We start from the raw sequence: 17,018 nt of genomic DNA on the forward strand, positions 1-17,018 counted from the left end.
ACAGGAGAAAATCTGGCATAAGCAAATCGAAAAAACCAAGAGTCAACTCGGGAAAATCTGGCATAACCAAACCAAACGTCAACTTGGGAAAATTTGGCATAACCAAATCGATCAAATCAAACGCGGGGAGGACATTTGGCATAACAAAATTGACCAAACCGAAAGTCAATTTGGGAAAATCTGGCATAACCAAATTGATCAAATCAAACATCAACAGGAGAAAATCTGGCATATTCAAATCAATCAAACTAAACGCCAATGGGAGAAAATATGGCATAACCAAAGTAATCAATCCAAACACCAACAGGAGAAAATCTGGCATAAGCAAATCGAAAAAACCAAGAGTCAACTCGGGAAAATCTGGCATAACCAAACCAAACGTCAACTTGGGAAAATTTGGCATAACCAAATCGATCAAATCAAACGCGGGGAGGACATTTGGCATAACAAAATTGACCAAACCGAAAGTCAATTTGGGAAAATCTGGCATAACCAAATTGATCAAATCAAACATCAACGGGAGAAAATCTGGCATATTCAAATCAATCAAACTATTAAACGCCAATGGGAGAAAATATGGCATAACCAAAGTAATAAATCCAAACACCAACAGGAGAAAATCTGGCATAAGCAAATCGAAAAAACCAAGAGTCAACTCGGGAAAATCTGGCATAACCAAACCAAACGTCAACTTGGGAAAATTTGGCATAACCAAATCGATCAAATCAAACGTGGGGAGGACATTTGGCATAACAAAATTGACCAAACCGAAAGTCAATTTGGGAAAATCTGGCATAACCAAATTGATCAAATCAAACACCAGCGGGAGAAAATCTGGCATATTCAAATCAATCAAACTATTAAACGCCAATGGGAGAAAATATGGCATAACCAAAGTAATAAATCCAAACACCAACAGGAGAAAATCTGGCATAAGCAAATCGAAAAAACCAAGAGTCAACTCGGGAAAATCTGGCATAACCAAACCAAATGTCAACTTGGGAAAATTTGGTATAACCAAATCGATCAAATCAAACGCGAGGAGGACATTTGGCATAACAAAATTGACCAAACCGAAAGTCAATTTGGGAAAATCTGGCATAACCAAATTGATCAAATCAAACACCAGCGGCAGAAAATTTGGCATAACCAAATCGATCAAATCAAACGCCAACGAAAGAAAATTTGGCATAACCAAATTGACCAGACTAAACGCGGAGAGAAAATTTGGCATAACCAAATTGACCAGACCAAACGCGGGGAGAAAATTTGGCATAACCAAATTGACCAAACCAAACGCGGGGAGAAAATTTGGCATAACCAAGTCGACCGTCCTAAACGCCAAATCACAGCAACACGGAGCAGTCTATGCAACTTCGTCTTCTGCAACCTCTTACGTATCAACACCAGAAGCTCAAATCAAACGCCAACGGAAGAAAATTTGGCATAACCAAAACAAACGCGGGGAGAAAATTTGGCATAACCAAATCGACCGTCCTAAACGCCAAATCACAGCAACACGGAGCAGTCTATGCAACTTCGTCTTCTGCAACCTCTTACGTATCAACACCAGAAGGCCAGGTTCACAGACCTACCCCAATCTACCGGGGTCTACGGATTATCATTCAACACAAACAATCGGATCAACCGGTTACCATCCAACACAAACAATCGGATCAACCGATTATCATCCAACACAAACAATCGGATCAACCGGTTATCATCCAACACAAACAATCGGATCAACCGGTTATCATCCCACACAAAACGGATCACCGAATTACAGACCGTTGCAACAATCGGGGAATTAGACCGGTTACCATCCAACACAAACAATCGGATCAACCGGTTATCATCCCACACAAAACGGATCACCGAATTACAGACCGCCCACACAAAACGGATCACCGAATTACAGACCGTTGCAACAATCGGGGAATTTCTGGCGTTTCCTGATGTACCCGATGCGATTCAACCCGTTCAGCCCCAGCTGGTCAAATCCGCCTCCAGTTAACCCATTCTGGTTTCTACCGTTCCACAGGCCTGGGCAGGGCGGCCAGGGGGCACCACAGTTTGGTTACAATGGCAATAGGCCGTTTGGTTTCTATGGAAACGGGCCGCCCCAGGGCGGAACTAACGGACAAGGGGTTTCAGGGGTTTCGCGACCGAGTGAGCCTCATGGGATGGTGTTATCCAATGGTGCACCGTCAAACAGTATGGGACGACCAAACAACATGAACAATATGCAAAGACCTAACATGAACAACAACATGCCACCGAACAATATGAACAATAATCCAAACAACAATATGGCTTCAACAATAACAACCACGGATCGATCTTACCAAACAACTTACACCACGGACACGAACATGCTACGCCCAATGACAACTGTGATGCCAAATTCCCAACCAAATATGAATAAGATACCCAATTCCCAGTCAAATATGAACATGCCCAATTCTTACCAAACAACTTACACCACGGACACGAACACGCTACGCCCAATGACAACTGTGATGCCAAATTCCCAACCAAATATGAATAAGATACCCAATTCCCAGTCAAATATGAACATGCCCAATGCTTACCAAACAACTTACACCACGGACACGAACACTCTACGCCCAATGACAACTGTGATGCCAAATTCCCAACCAAATATGAATAAGATACCCAATTCCCAGTCAAATATGAACATGCCCAATGCTCAGTCGAACGTGTCAAGACAGTCGACAACCATGAAACCTCCTTTAGAGACGACCACGAAATGTAACAAAACTGACGCAAAAGGCGGGAACCCAAATTCCCAAGGGTCCCAGAATTCCCAGAGACGACCACGAAATGTAACAAAACTGACGCAAAAGGCGGGAACCCAAATTCCCAAGGGTTCCAGAATTCCCAGGGGAACCAAAATTCGAGCTTTGACATTTCTGAGGACAAAAATCTGACCGCTATTTGGATCAACAAAGAGCAAACCAAGCTGAAGAATTTAGCTAACAAAGCGAACAACAACAGAACAACGGTGCAACCTAACGGGAACGGACAAGTAGGACTGACTGAACATTTTGGAATTAGTGGCGATAAACTTGGAATAAATAGCGGCAACACCGGATTTGGGACCGGCAACGTGGGAAATAATGGCGGAAATGGTGCAACCTAACGGGAACGGGCAAGTAGGACTGACTGGACATTTTGGAATTAGTGGCGATAAACTTGGAATAAATAGCGGCAACACCGGATTTGGGACCGGCAACGTGGGAAATAATGGCGGAAATACAGGGATTAGTGGCGGCAGCAGTGGATTTGGGGCCGGCAACGTGGGAAATAATGGCGCAAATACAGGGATTAGTGGCGGCAACGTTGGAATACAGCAGGATTGGTGGAGCGGTCCGTCACACGCTTCCGAGTTTGGCCAGGGCCTTTTTGTAAACAATTCCCGTTACCATGACAACCAATTTGTATACAATTCTCATCTCCATGACAACCAATCCCTGTTTTATTTACCCAGCCAGTTCAATTTTACTACGCACCCCGTACCCCTATGGTGGAACATCACGGCGTATGAACCGGGCTTTGGGGAGGGTCTGTTTGTGAGTACGTTCCGGCCAGGTGTTACTGTAGGGCCAGGTGTTACTGTAGGGCCAGGTGTTACTGTAGGGCCGCCCGGGAGATATAGAGGCCAGAACAGTGGACTGAAGTGAGTAGTCCAGTTTCAAAAGTGGACATAAGAAAATGGACATTTTTAAGGAACAGAAGAAAACCCCATATCTTTTGAAACAAGCAGCCGATTTTAATGGTTTTGATCTCGACTATAAGCTAAAATCTAAAGGAATCTGTTGGTACAAAAGGTATTTCTGGCAAAGTTGACATTAATTAGTCATATTAAGATCAAATTTCCGAGTTTTGGCAACGTTTTTTTTTTTTATTATTGATATTTATAAAAATAAAAAAATAAAACGTTAAAAAAATGTCCTCTTTGGGAACTGGGCCACTCAAGTAGAAGGTAATGTTTCACCCGGGGCCCATCTTTGGTAGACCTACTCAAAAAAGTCTTACTTGAAAAAAAAAAAAAAAAAAAAAAAATGTGATTGTAGAACCAAAATTCGAGCTTTGACATTTCTGAGGACAAAAATCTGACCGCTATTTGGATCAACAAAGAGCAAACCAAGCTGAAGAATTTAGCTAACAAAGCGAACAACAACAGAACAACGGTGCAACCTAACGGGAACGGACAAGTAGGACTGACTGAACATTTTGGAATTAGTGGCGATAAACTTGGAATAAATAGCGGCAACACCGGATTTGGGACCGGCAACGTGGGAAATAATGGCGGAAATACAGGGATTAGTGGCGGCAGCAGTGGATTTGGGGCCGGCAACGTGGGAAATAATGGCGCAAATACAGGGATTAGTGGCGGCAACGTTGGAATACAGCAGGATTGGTGGAGCGGTCCGTCACACGCTTCCGAGTTTGGCCAGGGCCTTTTTGTAAACAATTCCCGTTACCATGACAACCAATTTGTATACAATTCTCATCTCCATGACAACCAATCCCTGTTTTATTTACCCAGCCAGTTCAATTTCACTACGCACCCCGTACCCCTATGGTGGAACATCACGGCGTATGAACCGGGCTTTGGGGAGGGTCTGTTTGTGAGTACGTTCCGGCCAGGTGTTACTGTAGGGCCAGGTGTTACTGTAGGGCCAGGTGTTACTGTAGGGCCGCCCGGGAGATATAGAGGCCAGAACAATGGACTGAAGTGAGTAGTCCAGTTCCAAAAGTGGACATAAGAAAATGGACATTTTTAAGGAACAGAAGAAAACCCCATATCTTTTGAAACAAGCAGCCGATTTTAATGGTTTTGATCTCGACAATAAGCTAAAATCTAAAGGAATCTGTTGGTACAAAAGGTATTTCTGGCAAAGTTGACATTAATTAGTCATATTCCTATACTGCTATACTGATGTCAAAATCAGAGTAACTTCGTTATACTGAGGTAATTCTACTTGCTTTTAAGATCACTTCGCTTTACTGAAGTTAGGATTCAATCAATTTTGTTATACATACTGAGGTAATTTTCTCGGGGTCATGCCTCAAATTACTTCGTTGTATCATCTCTTTTTACTTCGCTATACTGAGGTTTTTGCCTCTGAAGGGAAGGGAAATCGACTTTTCTTCGTTATATCGAGGATTTCGTTATATCGAGGATTTCGTTATATCGAGGATTTCGTTATATCGAGGTTCCACTGTAGTCTTTATTCAGATTGATTTTAGCAAGGCGTAGACTCTGGGTGAGATAGGTGGGGAGAGTACAGCTGTATGTAAACTGTTCCAGGGTCTTCTTCTGATACAGTGGATAGGTTATCGGGAAACGTTACTATGCTCAGTCTGTCGGAGAGATCATCTGGAAACGAAGAGAAAAACTTGCTTGAAAAAGATCTATTGCCTTTTTAACATCCCTTATCGTATAGGCAGGAAAGTAATGTTATCGGGTAAAATTTTCGATGGTCGGTCTTTAGTGCAAAAACACGTTTTGAGGTCCCTAGATAATTCTGTGTTCAGGGGTAAGTTTTTTTTACAGTTTTTAGTAGGCGTCCACAACGGAGAACCGACCATCGACCCTCCCCTAGCACCGACCCAAGAGAAAATGAACAAACCATACTAATGAATAGAACTGTCCTCAACGGAGCCTTGACCATAAGTACCATCCCTCGCAGGAAAAAAAGAAAAAAAAATGAGCAGAGTATTTTGTCTGCAATGGTCGATGGTCAATGGTCTATGGTCAACGGTCGATGGTCAATGGTCGTCTTTGTGGCCACGCACTTACGCCGCTTCAACACAACACATATCAAAATTTTAGGCAAAACAGTTCAAAGCTATTTACTCAGCCCTTAGGTATATGTATCTATCTTCCTAACAGCAAAAAAAAAAAAAATAATAATGTTATCGGGTGAAATTTTCGATGGTCGGTCTTTAGTGCAAAAACACGTTTTGAGGTCCCTAGAGCCTAAATCCAAAGTTTCAGCCATTGGTCCTTGTGTGTGTCTGTCTATCTGTAAACAAAATCTCAAGAACGGTAAGAGCTAGAGACTTGAAATTTGGTGTGTAGGCTACAAATCTGACATGGATGCAACACGAAACTTTTGGTTAATATCCATGCAGCGATTGGTGAAATTTTGGCCGCTTTTTGGCGATTTTCAGTTCTACTTTTCTATAGGTACTATTTTATACTTACCATCAGTACCAGGGTTATGTTTCGCCAGGGTATGATCCTTAAGTCTAAACCTCTCCGTGCAAGAGTAGGAGCAAAAGGTACATTGGTATTTCTTCACGGGCATATGTCGCTGCACGTGCTTGCGAAGAACATTGTGATCCCCTGAGGAATTGTTATATCGAGGATTTCGTTATATCGAGGTTCCACTGTAGTCTTTATTCAGCTTGATTTTAGCAAGGCGTAGACTCTGGGTGAGATAGGTGGGGAGAGTACAGCTGTATATAAACTGTTCCAGGGTCTTCTTCTGATACAGTGGATAGGTTATCGGGAAACGTTACTATGCTCAGTCTGTCGGAGAGATCATCTGGAATATATGTCATAGCTAAGTACTCATTTTCCTCACGAGGCTGAGTGGGCCCCGCAACAGCCAGTCACGGAATCAATCATTTGGATGATACAAATTTGACCCCGCCGGGAATCGAACCCGGGTCTCCCGCGTGCAAGGCGAGCGCAGTGGCCACTACGCCATGGGAGCTGAATTATTGGAATAAAGATGGAAACATATGATTCACAAAGATATTGGAAAGTGAAATCAGGACCCTAGTCTCATAGATAACAACCTAGACCTTTTAAGATTTTGAAGATTTTTTCAAGATTTTGAAGTTGACCCCTCTGGGGCCGACCCTGGCTCTGGCCGAAAAATTGGCGAGTACTTCAAAAAGTTCCATATTAAAAGATGTTTACTATCCCAAATTTCAGCTTCTCATATTTAGCCATCTAAAAAATATTCAGGCGTTCCAAGACTTTTCGAACGCTCTAGTCACCACTGGACTAACCGTGTCTCTGATACAGTGGAACCTCGATATAACGAAGTTCAAGGGAAATTTACCAAAATTTCGTTATATCGAGGTTTTTGTATAATCTATTTTTCGTTATATCGAGGTTTTGTATAATCTATTTTTCGTTATATCGAGGTTTTGTATCATCTATTTTTCGTTATATCGAGGTTAAAATCGAAAAAAAATTCCCCCTAAACCTCTGTGGTGTTAGCTCGGTGAACACAGGATCTGAAGGTTGCTGGTTCGAGTACAAATCATAAAATTTAGCATAGTATTTTGAGCAGAGAACGACAGTTGTGACAAGGATTTATGCTTATCACGATTTATATTTCCTTCCTACTATACCATTTCCTATTAACAAACCTGTCTTATTGGAATAAAGATGGAAACATATGATTCACAAAGATATTGGAAAGTGAAATCAGGACCCTAGTCTCATAGATAACAACCTAGACCTTTAAGGATTTTGAAGATTTTTTCAAGATTTTGAAGTTGACCCCTCTGGGGCCGACCCTGGCTCCGGCCGAAAATTGGCGAGTACTTCAAAAAGTTCCATTTTAAAAGATGTTTACTATCCCAAATTTCAGCTTCTCATATTTAGCCATCTAAAAAATATTCAGGCGTTCCAAGACTTTTCGAACGCTCTGTATACGATTTTAACAAACCTGTCTTGAACTCGCACGTCGGACACGCATAGGGTTTCTCGCGCGTGTGCTGGCGCACATGGAGCTGCAGCGTCGCCTTGCGCCCGGTTGTGAACCCGCACACCGGACATTGGAACGGTTTGAGGCGCTTGTGCACCTCGCGGATGTGTTTCTTCAGACATTTGATGTCCGCGTAGAAGTTCATACACAGGAGACACTGCTTCCTCATGTACCTGACAAAGAGGGAGAAGAGAGAGCGCGTTGATTATTTTCATTTATTTTAGGAGGGAAAATTGGCTTAAAAAAAAATGATTAGTCACCATATTATTTCTCACTTCTTTGAGATAGTGATCGTTGCTCACCTCTGGTATTGTTTCGTAATGTTTACTACCAAGTGCATAAAAAAATATGGGTATTTCACCGCCGAAACAACAGCTACATTAGACTCATGTAGTCTGTGTTGTAGCATTCCCATCCTGTAATATGCCTTTCATCAGATGAGCGAGAAGAGACACAATACTTTCCATTTAGGTGCTGGGTCAACACGAGAACACCAGAAAGTAACCCGAAATTGGCTTAAAAAAAAATATGGGTATTTCACCGCCGAAACAACAGCTACATTAGACTCATGTAGTCTATGTTGTAGCATTCCCATCCTGTAATATGCCTTTCATCAGATGAGCGAGAAGAGACACAATACTTTCCATTAAGGTGCTGGGTCAACACGAGATGACGAGAACACCAGAAAGTAACCCGTTGAAATATTTGTCCAACAACAAAATCGTGGAAAAATATTGGGATGCAAGTGGGGGGAATGACCTAATGGCCAAGTTCCCGACATTTGAAAACAAAGACAACATATAACTAAACATTTATTAGCTAAATCCCCTTTAGGTGTGAGTTATTCATTTCTAACGAAAGTCACAACTTTGGGTCGGGGTTGTGTTTTTTTGGGTCTTTTGGGTCACTAGGAAGCTATTCGCTATGTTTGTGACTCGATAACTCAAAAACGGCTAAATTTTTTTTCAACCACAATTGATACACTGCTAGACCTTGGGCCAGAATAGAACTTTTTGGGCCAAACTTTTATTGTCATTTGAATGATTAATATTATATTTGAATGATTAATATTATATTTACTTTTACTTTATTTTACTTTAATAAATGTTAAAATACATACATACATATACATATCCTAAGTCGTTCTGTTTGGTGGAACAGGTCGACTATTCACAAAACCTCTCCACCAAGTTCTATCATTAAATTTTTGTTGGGCAATACTTTCCATTAGGCGCTGGGTCAACACGAGAACACCAGAAAGTAACCCGTTGAAATATTTGTCCAACAACAACATCGTGGAAAATTATTGGGATGCACGTGGGGAGAATGACCTAATGGCCAAGTTCCCGACATTTGAAAACAAAAACAACATATAACTAAACATTTATTAGCTAAATCCCCTTTAGGTGTGAGCTATTCATTTCTAACGAAAGTTACAACTTTGGGTCGGGGTTGTGTTTTTTTTGGGGTCTTTTGGGTCACTAGGAAGCTATTCGCTATGTTTGTGACTCGATAACTCAAAAACGGCTAATTTTTATTCAACCACAATTGGTACACTGCTAGACCTTGGGCCAGAATAGAACTTTTTGGGCCAAACTTTTATTGTCATTTGAATGATTAATATGATATTTACTTTTACGTTATTTTACTTTAATAAATGTTAAAATAAAAGAAAAAAAAATATGCTACTTCATGGAGGTCCCAACTCACCATCTATCGCCACTGACTTTCCCGTGGGTTTTCTTCTCATGCAACGCCCTCGATTTAATCATTCCATCTCAGTCGTGGTCTACCTTGCTTTCTAGTTCCTTCTATATTCATTTGGAAGTTATTATTTTTTTTTTGGGGCAAATGTTAAAATAAATAAAAAAAAAATATGCTACTTCATGGAGGTCCCAACTCACCATCTATCGCCACTGACTTTCCCGTGGGTTTTCTTCTCATGCAACGCCCAAATAAAATAAACAACAAATCGACACAATAAATTAAAGTCTTCACACAACGAAATTTGGTAACCTGTTTCATTTTAATGAAAAATATTATTTCTAATATCTATCTATCTAATCTATCTATCTAATATTATTTCTAATATCAAATAGGCTTGTTACTCTACTTACCTAATATCACAGAATTCGGGCGCCCAGGCGCCCTTTTAATAAGTTGTTTTTTTTTTGTGTTGAAACTGTCGAACGGTTTGTCTCATTTTGATGAAAACATCTAAAGAACATTAGATTTTCGGCTCTATTAGACTTATGGAGTTCGGCAGGAGAGACTTTTTCTGGAAATTCTGAAGTTCACAGAACCACTGACTTCCAGATCGACAGTCAGTTGGATTAAAGTTAGCAAGGCGTAGTTTCTACATGGGATAGGTGGGGAGAGTACAGCTGTATTTAAACTGCTGCAGGATCTCTCATATTATCTCTGTGTTGTAGCATGTCCATTCCGTAGTATGTCCCTCATCAAACAACCGAGAAGGTGCTTCAACACGAGAACACCAGAAAGTAACCCGTTGAAATATTTGCAATCGAAAAATGAGTCGGAATTTTTCGTCAATGGTGGGATTCGAACCCGGGACCTTCTGCATGACGAGCTAGTCACCACAACATGAAGGACAGACTCATTCTTGGAATTTTTTCATCAAAAAATAGCAAAATTTCACACAGAAGTCTTCGTTCAGATTAGATAACCATTGAAAATACATATGTAAGTGGAATGGGGCAGCAAGTGTGGACGTCCAAAGCGGAATTTCTGTGATTTAATAAAAAAAAAGTCCGATATTAAAATACGACTTATTATTACCAGTACGGGACAGTAGATGAGATCGCAATCGATACTGTGCGCCTTGTGCATGTGATTCGTACATGTCACCCATCTGGTAAACACCTCGCCGCACGTTGCTTCATAGCACTTGAACCCTTGGCTGGTATGACAGGCAGCGTGTATGGTCAGACTGGTCTGCGAGGCTAACTTCACACCACATGTGCTGAGCGGACACCTGAAATGACATAACATACAATAGAGTTGAATATATTATGTACATATATAACGTTTCGAATGCCAGAAGGAGACTAAAAATTCCTTTTACATTTTTTTTTTCTTTTTTTTTACTCCCACAGCTTAAACTAGGTGTTGTGTGTTAGGTATTAGGTACAGAAAATTTTTAGAAGTTACATAAAAAATAAAATAAAAACCTTTTTTTTAATAATAATAATAATAATACATAATCCCTTCTTTTTTATTCTTCTTTAGGACGATTAACGTCACTCTATAACAGCTCAAGATTTTAGTGATGGAGGTGTTACCCTCCATTTAGAAACAAGCACGCCTCCACACTCCACACATTAACCTCAACCAGCCTGAGAGAGGTTGAGAAAAGCTACCAGAACGCCATTACCCGGATGGTCTCCCATCCGGATACCAACCACGCACAAAGTTGCTCAACTTCGGTGATCCATGAGAAATTTGTGCATTCAACGTACCATCGTCGCTAGGATTTTACTGAGACACGAAACTTATGCAAGCTCTCATTTCCACAAAATTTTCTTTACGAAAGTTTAAATGCCAGCAGCCTAATCAGCTTGAAAGGTAGCGCGTCTGCCTTGTAAGCGCTTGGTCGCGGGTTCGATTCCCGCCCGAGGGGACCAAATTACTAAACTCACCGAAACGGTTTGAGATCGCATATGGGATCCTCTAGCCACGCCTTATACTGATTGGTGAAATTTTGGCCGCTTTTTGGCGATTTTCAGTTCTACTTTTCTATAGGTACTATTTTATACTTACCATCAGCTGTACCAGGGTTATGTTTCGCCAGGGTATGATCTTTAAGTCTAAACCTCTCCGTGCACGAGTAGGAGCAAAAGGTACATTGGTATTTCTTCACGGGCATATGTCGCTGCACGTGCTTGCGAAGAACATTGTGATCCCCTGAGGAATGAAAGGGCATTTTATTAATATACGAATAACTAGCCTGTATGGCCGTGTGGGCATCACACTAGGCTTGCACGCTGGAGGTCCCGGGTTCGATTCCCCAAAGGGATCAAATTTTTTCCGGCACTGTGCTTTGATTTCGGAGTGCACGCAGCTTCGTGAGGACAATTAAGTAGCTACTTTAATCGAGTAGCGACCAGTGGCGACATTACCAGTTTTAAAAAGATTATTGAAATATAGAAATTGATTTCAAAGGAGGCACTTAGTAATGCTATGATATCCACAGAAGTTTTGAAAAGGCTCTGCTTTAACACAAATAAATTCTCGATAGTAATAATATAAAAAAAAATCCCCCTAAACCTCTGTGGTGTTAGCTCGGTGAACACAGGATCTGAAGGTTGGTGGTTCGAGTACAAATCATAAAATTTAGCATAGTATTTTGAGCAGAGAACGACAGTTGTGACAAGGATTTATGCTTATCACGATTTATATCCCCCTAAACCTCTGTGGTGTTAGCTCGGTGAACACAGGATCTGAAGGTTGGTGGTTCGAGTACAAATCATAAACGAGAATTAAATGACATTTTTGGTTTGCCAACACTCACACTTAACTTATACTTTTTATGGGACTTAAAGTTGGCATTGAATATATGTAGATGTACATATATAACGTTTCGAATGCCAGAAGGAGACTGAAAATTCCCTTTACACTTTTTTTTTACTCCCACAGCCTAAACTAGGTGTTGTGTATTAGGTACAGAAAATTTTTAGAAGTTCCACAAAAAATAAAATAAAAACCTTTTTTTTATAATAATACATAATCCCTTCTTTTTTATTCTTCTTTAGGACGATTAACGTCACTTTATAACAGCTCAAGATTTTAGTGATGGAGGTGTTACCCTCCATTTAGAAACAAGCTCGCCTCCTCGCATTAACCTCAACCAGCCCGAGAGAGGTTGAGAAAAGCTACCAGAACGCCATTACCCGGATGGTCTCCCATCCGGATACCAACCACACGCAAAGTTGCTCAACTTCGGTGATCCATGAGGAATATGTGCATTCAACGTACCATCGTCGCTAGGATTTTACTGAGACACGAAACTTATGCAAACTCTCATTTCCACAAAATTTTCATCACGAAAGTTTAAATGCCAGCAGCCTAATCAGCTTGAAAGGTAGCGCGTCTGCCTTGTAAGCGCATCACGAAAGTTTAAATGCCAGCAGCCTAATCAGCTTGAAAGGTAGCGCGTCTGCCTTGTAAGCGCTTGGTCGCAAGTTCGATTCCCGCCCGAGGGGACCAAATTACTAAACTCACCGAAACGGTTTGAGATCGCATATGGGATCCTCTAGCCACGCCTTATACTCTCTGTCCTTGACACCAGTACCAATGGCTTGTTCTACAGACAGATTCTGACTGACTGAGGATTCTTCTTCAGTATCTCCTTCCACTTTATCACCTCCCCGATTTCCTGTCCTTTCGACAGCAAACTCCTTAGTGTCCACAACCAACGTCTGAAGAATAGAATAGAATAGTCAGCTCCCATGGCGTAGTGGTCACTGCACTCGCCTTGCACGCGGGAGACCCGGGTTCGATTCCCGGCGGGGTCAAGAAATTTTAGAATAGAATATACCCTGCTTATACTGCCAGAATGAGACTGAAAAGTCCCTTTACTCCCACAGTCTATACAAGGTCTTATGTATTTGATACAAAATAGGTGTAAGTAATCGTGTAACCACAAAAGTAAGCAAAATAGGTAAAAAGGAAGAAATGTTGATTGAAAACTCGGTAACTTTGTGAAGGTCCATTATAACTATTGGATTTGTATGGAAATGGAAAACGAAGACTTCTTCACAATAAAAGTGAACTAGTATTCGTTTTCCATATAACCCAATAGTTGGAATGAAGAATTAACAGAGTTTTTGCACCGTTTTATTTGGGTGGACATAATGTGAGAATTTGGGTGGACATGAGATTTTTTCAGAGATTTAATAGAGGGAAAGAAGACAGGATAGGAGAAAGCCAGCCGTTCCGAGAACGAACCTTATCTCTTTAAGATAAAATCAGCTCCCAGGCGGGAATCGAACCCGCGGTCTAGCGCTTACAAGGCAGACGCGCTACCAACCAAGCTAACTAGGCTGGCTGTACCTAAATTAAAAAAAAAATAGATATTTACTTACTCTATCATGAGCCGTCTTCAAATGGAGCACGAAAGCGTTTTTCTTGTCATGAGTAAACGCACAACGCTTACACTTGTACACTTTGATGATATCACAGACGGCATCCAAGGTTTCAACTGCTTTTGCATCTCCAGCATCTTTATCTTTGCCAATTTCTTCATCAATCCCTTCATCACCAATTTCTTCATTTCCTTCTTCGCCAATTGCTTCTTCATTTTCTTCTTCGCCATCAATAGGCACAACCACCAAGTCAATCTCCATTTGATCTTGTTCAGCCGTTCTTTCAAATGCCTTTTCCCCTTCAACACTTTCTATCCTTGTACTTGCTTCTGGGATGTCTTCAAGTGTTTGATCCTTCTTTTGAATCACTTTGGTTAAGTCCTCGAATCGTTTTCCGTCATCTTTTTTTTGCATGATTTTAGTGTTTCCTTCAAGTCGTCTTCCTTCATAGTTGGTATCTTCGGCCATACTTTTCTTATCTTTGAAGATAGCTTTGAGAAGTTCCAGACTGTCGAAAGTTCGGTTCTTATTTGGAGTAACTACTTCGATCTTTTGGTCATCTGTGGCATCTATTTTTCTGTTCGAGTCTTCTTCCGCAATAAGATCGTTTGGATGGTCATTTAATTGTGACGTTTTATTGTGTGTTTCATCAGTTCGGATAGTATTCAGATTGTGTACATCTTCTTCAACAAAGTGTCCGTTAGCATTCCGAATGCCGTCTTCTAGACAAGTGGTTTCCTCTTGGCTGAGATCTTTCCTGAATATTTCTTTATTTTTGCATCCCAATATGATTGTTTTGATTTTGTTCTTGTGCAGTATATCCAGAATGAGTTTGTTGGTTTCCAGTAACGACTTGGACGAATCCTGTTGACTTTTGTTGTTATTGATCACTATTGTCTTCATTCCATCGCCGTTTTTGATTTGTATAGTTTTGTACGTATCGTGATTATTTCCTTGGGAGTCTTTCAGCTTAGATGTGATCTGCTTCAAAGGCAAAGTATTGTTGTTCAAGTTGAAGTTCGTTTGGTTTTCCTCCAGAGATTTTCTCCTTGGTCCTTTATTTGCATACATGGGAACTATTCTGACGATTTTATTTTTGATTGGTACACTTAAAGTTTTTGACAGAGGCAATGGTTTCGTTATTAGCTTGGTGTTCGAAATCTGATTGGACTTCAATGTCTTTGCATTTCTATCCACCTCTTTCATACGCATACACGTCGACGAATCTGATTGGTTCGCGAACTTGTTTTGTGATAACAGTACGTTTGATTTGATTGGACTGTTGTTCTGTCTGTTTTTTGCTGCGTTTACTTTGTTTATTAGCTCTTTGATCATGGTTCGGTCTGTTGTCAATTTTGGAGCCACTGCAGTTGTTTTTGCTGTCATTGGTGCGATGCTTTTAGCAATATTTTGCAGTGGTTCCACGTTGTTTAGCTTGTTCTGTCTGTTTTTTGCTGCGTTTACTTTGTTTATTAGCTCTTTGATCGTGGTTCGGCCTGCTGTCAATTTTGGAGCCACTGCAGTTGTTTTTGCTGTCATTGGTGCGATGCTTTTAGCAATATTTTGCAGTGGTTCCACGTTGTTTAGCTTTTGTATGGTTTTGTTTGAATCAATCGCAAGGTTTTTTCTTGGCAACAGAGTTTTAATTTGTTTCTCGTGTCCAGAATGTACAACATGTTCAAATGTTGTATTTCCACCATATTCAATGGATTCATCCTGTTGAAGGACGTTGCTTTTGTGGTCTATCGATGGTTTGATGGAATTAGTTTGCTGTTTATTAACTTGATGAGGTTTAGATGAAGGTTTCACTATGTGAAGTCTCTTAGATCATTCAATGGATTCATTCTGTTGAAGGACGTTGGTTTTGTAGTCTATCGATGGTTTGATGGAATTAGTTTGCTGTTTATTAACATGATGAGGTTTAGATGAAGGTTTCACTATGTGAAGTCTCTTAGATGATATTTTTTTACTCTCTGCTATTTCATTTGAAGATGGATCGTTTTTCATTTATGTATTGATGTTCCGTCTGAACAAAGTCAGAATTTGTTTCTTCAGATAATATATTTTCAAAATTATTCTTATTGTTACTAGTTGGTTCTTTACTTTGAACAAAGTTCAAACATTTAGTGAAAGAAAATGTTTTATCATTTGAAGAATTGATTTGAGAAAAAGTATGTGCTTGATTCTGGCATCCTTGGTATTCTGAAGACATTATCTTGGGAGAATTAAAATGCATCACAGGGACTTGGTTTGATTCAAAAGCATTACAAGTGTTTACTTCTTGTTTGTTCACATTGACTCCTGAGCTTGAGTTTATGTTGAAACTCAGAGGAGTTGTAATGGACTTCACTATTGATTCACAATCTTCTACTGAAGACAAAATCACATGTGACTGTAACTTATCATTTCCCAGGAGGGGTACAAGGGAGCCATTCTTTTGATGATCATTATCTTTATCAGAATATTCTTTGAAATTCAGATTTTGAAATACCTTTGAAATTCAAGTCACCCCTTCTTGAGTTCACAGAAGAGTTAGTATCGAAAATAAAGATATTAGAAGGATTTCTTTCTGATATAGCTCTTGTTTTATCTATTTCTTCATTAGGCACCAAAGTATTTTTGGTTAACAAATGGTCATGCACTCTACTAATTTCCTGAGATGATATTAAAGATCCATTTGTTACATCATTTTTAGAATCAACAGAAACATCTTTGTTACTATCAAAGTGGTAAATCTTCTTCTCAAAATTATCATTTTCATTTATGGATTTTGAAATATCTTTGAAATTCAAGTCATCCCTTCTTGAGTTCAAAGAAGAGTTAGTATCAAAAATAAAGATATTAGAAGGATTTCTTTCTGATATAGCTCTTGTTTTATCTATTTCTTCATTGGGCACCAAAGTATTTTTGGTTAACAAATGGTCATGCACTCTACTAATTTCCTGAGATGATGTTAGAGACCCATTTGTTACATCATTTTTAGGATCAACAGAAACATCTTTGTTACCATCAAAGTGGTAAATCTTCTTCTCAAAATTATCAGTTTCATTTATGTATTGATGTTCTGTCGGAACAAAGTCAGAATTTGTTTTTTCAGATAATATATTTTCAAAATTATTCTTATTGTTACTAGTTGGTTCTTTACTTTGAACAA

General features: G+C 40.0%; 4 protein-coding genes across 4 annotated transcripts; 2 read left to right on the top strand and 2 right to left on the bottom strand.

Moving 5' to 3' along the window:
* The first annotated feature begins 1,531 nt into the window (after nt 1-1,531).
* On the top strand, nt 1,532-2,951 carry LOC103514705 (uncharacterized protein DDB_G0283357-like). Its single transcript, XM_008479603.1, has 2 exons — nt 1,532-1,848; nt 2,042-2,951. The coding sequence occupies exons 1-2, from the start codon at nt 1,532-1,534 to the stop codon at nt 2,949-2,951; spliced, it is 1,227 nt and encodes a 408-aa protein (XP_008477825.1).
* A 189-nt stretch (nt 2,952-3,140) lies between these two features.
* On the top strand, nt 3,141-4,766 carry LOC108253064 (trihydrophobin-like). The gene is made up of 2 exons (XM_017446324.1): nt 3,141-3,593; nt 4,128-4,766. Exons 1-2 carry the CDS (start codon nt 3,141-3,143, stop codon nt 4,764-4,766), a joined length of 1,092 nt encoding a protein of 363 aa, XP_017301813.1.
* Nucleotides 4,767-4,949: 183 nt separating this feature from the next.
* LOC103514697 (zinc finger protein 64 homolog, isoforms 3 and 4-like) lies at nt 4,950-9,711 on the bottom strand. Its single transcript, XM_026827599.1, has 4 exons — nt 9,665-9,711; nt 7,722-7,933; nt 6,239-6,379; nt 4,950-5,407 (listed from the first exon to the last, which is right to left on the bottom strand). The coding sequence occupies exons 2-4, from the start codon at nt 7,927-7,929 to the stop codon at nt 5,274-5,276; spliced, it is 483 nt and encodes a 160-aa protein (XP_026683400.1). The 5' UTR covers nt 7,930-7,933; nt 9,665-9,711; the 3' UTR covers nt 4,950-5,273.
* Nucleotides 9,712-9,987: 276 nt separating this feature from the next.
* LOC103514706 lies at nt 9,988-15,858 on the bottom strand. Its single transcript, XM_008479604.3, has 6 exons — nt 15,806-15,858; nt 15,427-15,676; nt 13,865-15,273; nt 13,002-13,198; nt 10,560-10,755; nt 9,988-10,116 (listed from the first exon to the last, which is right to left on the bottom strand). The coding sequence occupies exons 3-6, from the start codon at nt 15,248-15,250 to the stop codon at nt 9,988-9,990; spliced, it is 1,908 nt and encodes a 635-aa protein (XP_008477826.2). The 5' UTR covers nt 15,251-15,273; nt 15,427-15,676; nt 15,806-15,858.
* Nucleotides 15,859-17,018: the final 1,160 nt, after the last annotated feature.

This window comes from Diaphorina citri, unplaced genomic scaffold, assembly GCF_000475195.1.
Source record: "Diaphorina citri unplaced genomic scaffold, Diaci psyllid genome assembly version 1.1 scaffold1205, whole genome shotgun sequence".
Classification (NCBI taxonomy): Eukaryota; Metazoa; Arthropoda; class Insecta; order Hemiptera; family Psyllidae; genus Diaphorina; species Diaphorina citri.

Bases quoted from the DNA above. Each gene is read 5' to 3' on its own strand.
- LOC103514706 (XM_008479604.3), bottom strand. From the start codon at position 15,250: ATGACAGCAAAAACAACTGCAGTGGCTCCAAAATTGACAACAGACCGA. The intron at 10,756-13,001 runs GTGAGTTTAGTA...ATGTCATTTCAG, and splicing joins TGCGATCTCAAACCGTTTCG to GTGTCCGCTCAGCACATGTG. The intron at 10,117-10,559 runs GTAATAATAAGT...TATCCCATGTAG, and splicing joins TCATCTACTGTCCCGTACTG to AAACTACGCCTTGCTAACTT.
- LOC108253064 (XM_017446324.1), top strand. From the start codon at position 3,141: ATGGCGGAAATGGTGCAACCTAACGGGAACGGGCAAGTAGGACTGACT. The intron at 3,594-4,127 runs GTGAGTACGTTC...GACATTTCTGAG, and splicing joins GCTTTGGGGAGGGTCTGTTT to GACAAAAATCTGACCGCTAT.
- LOC103514697 (XM_026827599.1), bottom strand. From the start codon at position 7,929: ATGAGGAAGCAGTGTCTCCTGTGTATGAACTTCTACGCGGACATCAAA. The intron at 6,380-7,721 runs GTTTGTTAAAAT...ACAATTCCTCAG, and splicing joins GACGTGCGAGTTCAAGACAG to GGGATCACAATGTTCTTCGC. The intron at 5,408-6,238 runs GTAAGTATAAAA...CTTCGTTTCCAG, and splicing joins ACATAACCCTGGTACTGATG to ATGATCTCTCCGACAGACTG.
- LOC103514705 (XM_008479603.1), top strand. From the start codon at position 1,532: ATGCAACTTCGTCTTCTGCAACCTCTTACGTATCAACACCAGAAGGCC. The intron at 1,849-2,041 runs GTTATCATCCCA...ACCGTTCCACAG, and splicing joins ACAAACAATCGGATCAACCG to GCCTGGGCAGGGCGGCCAGG.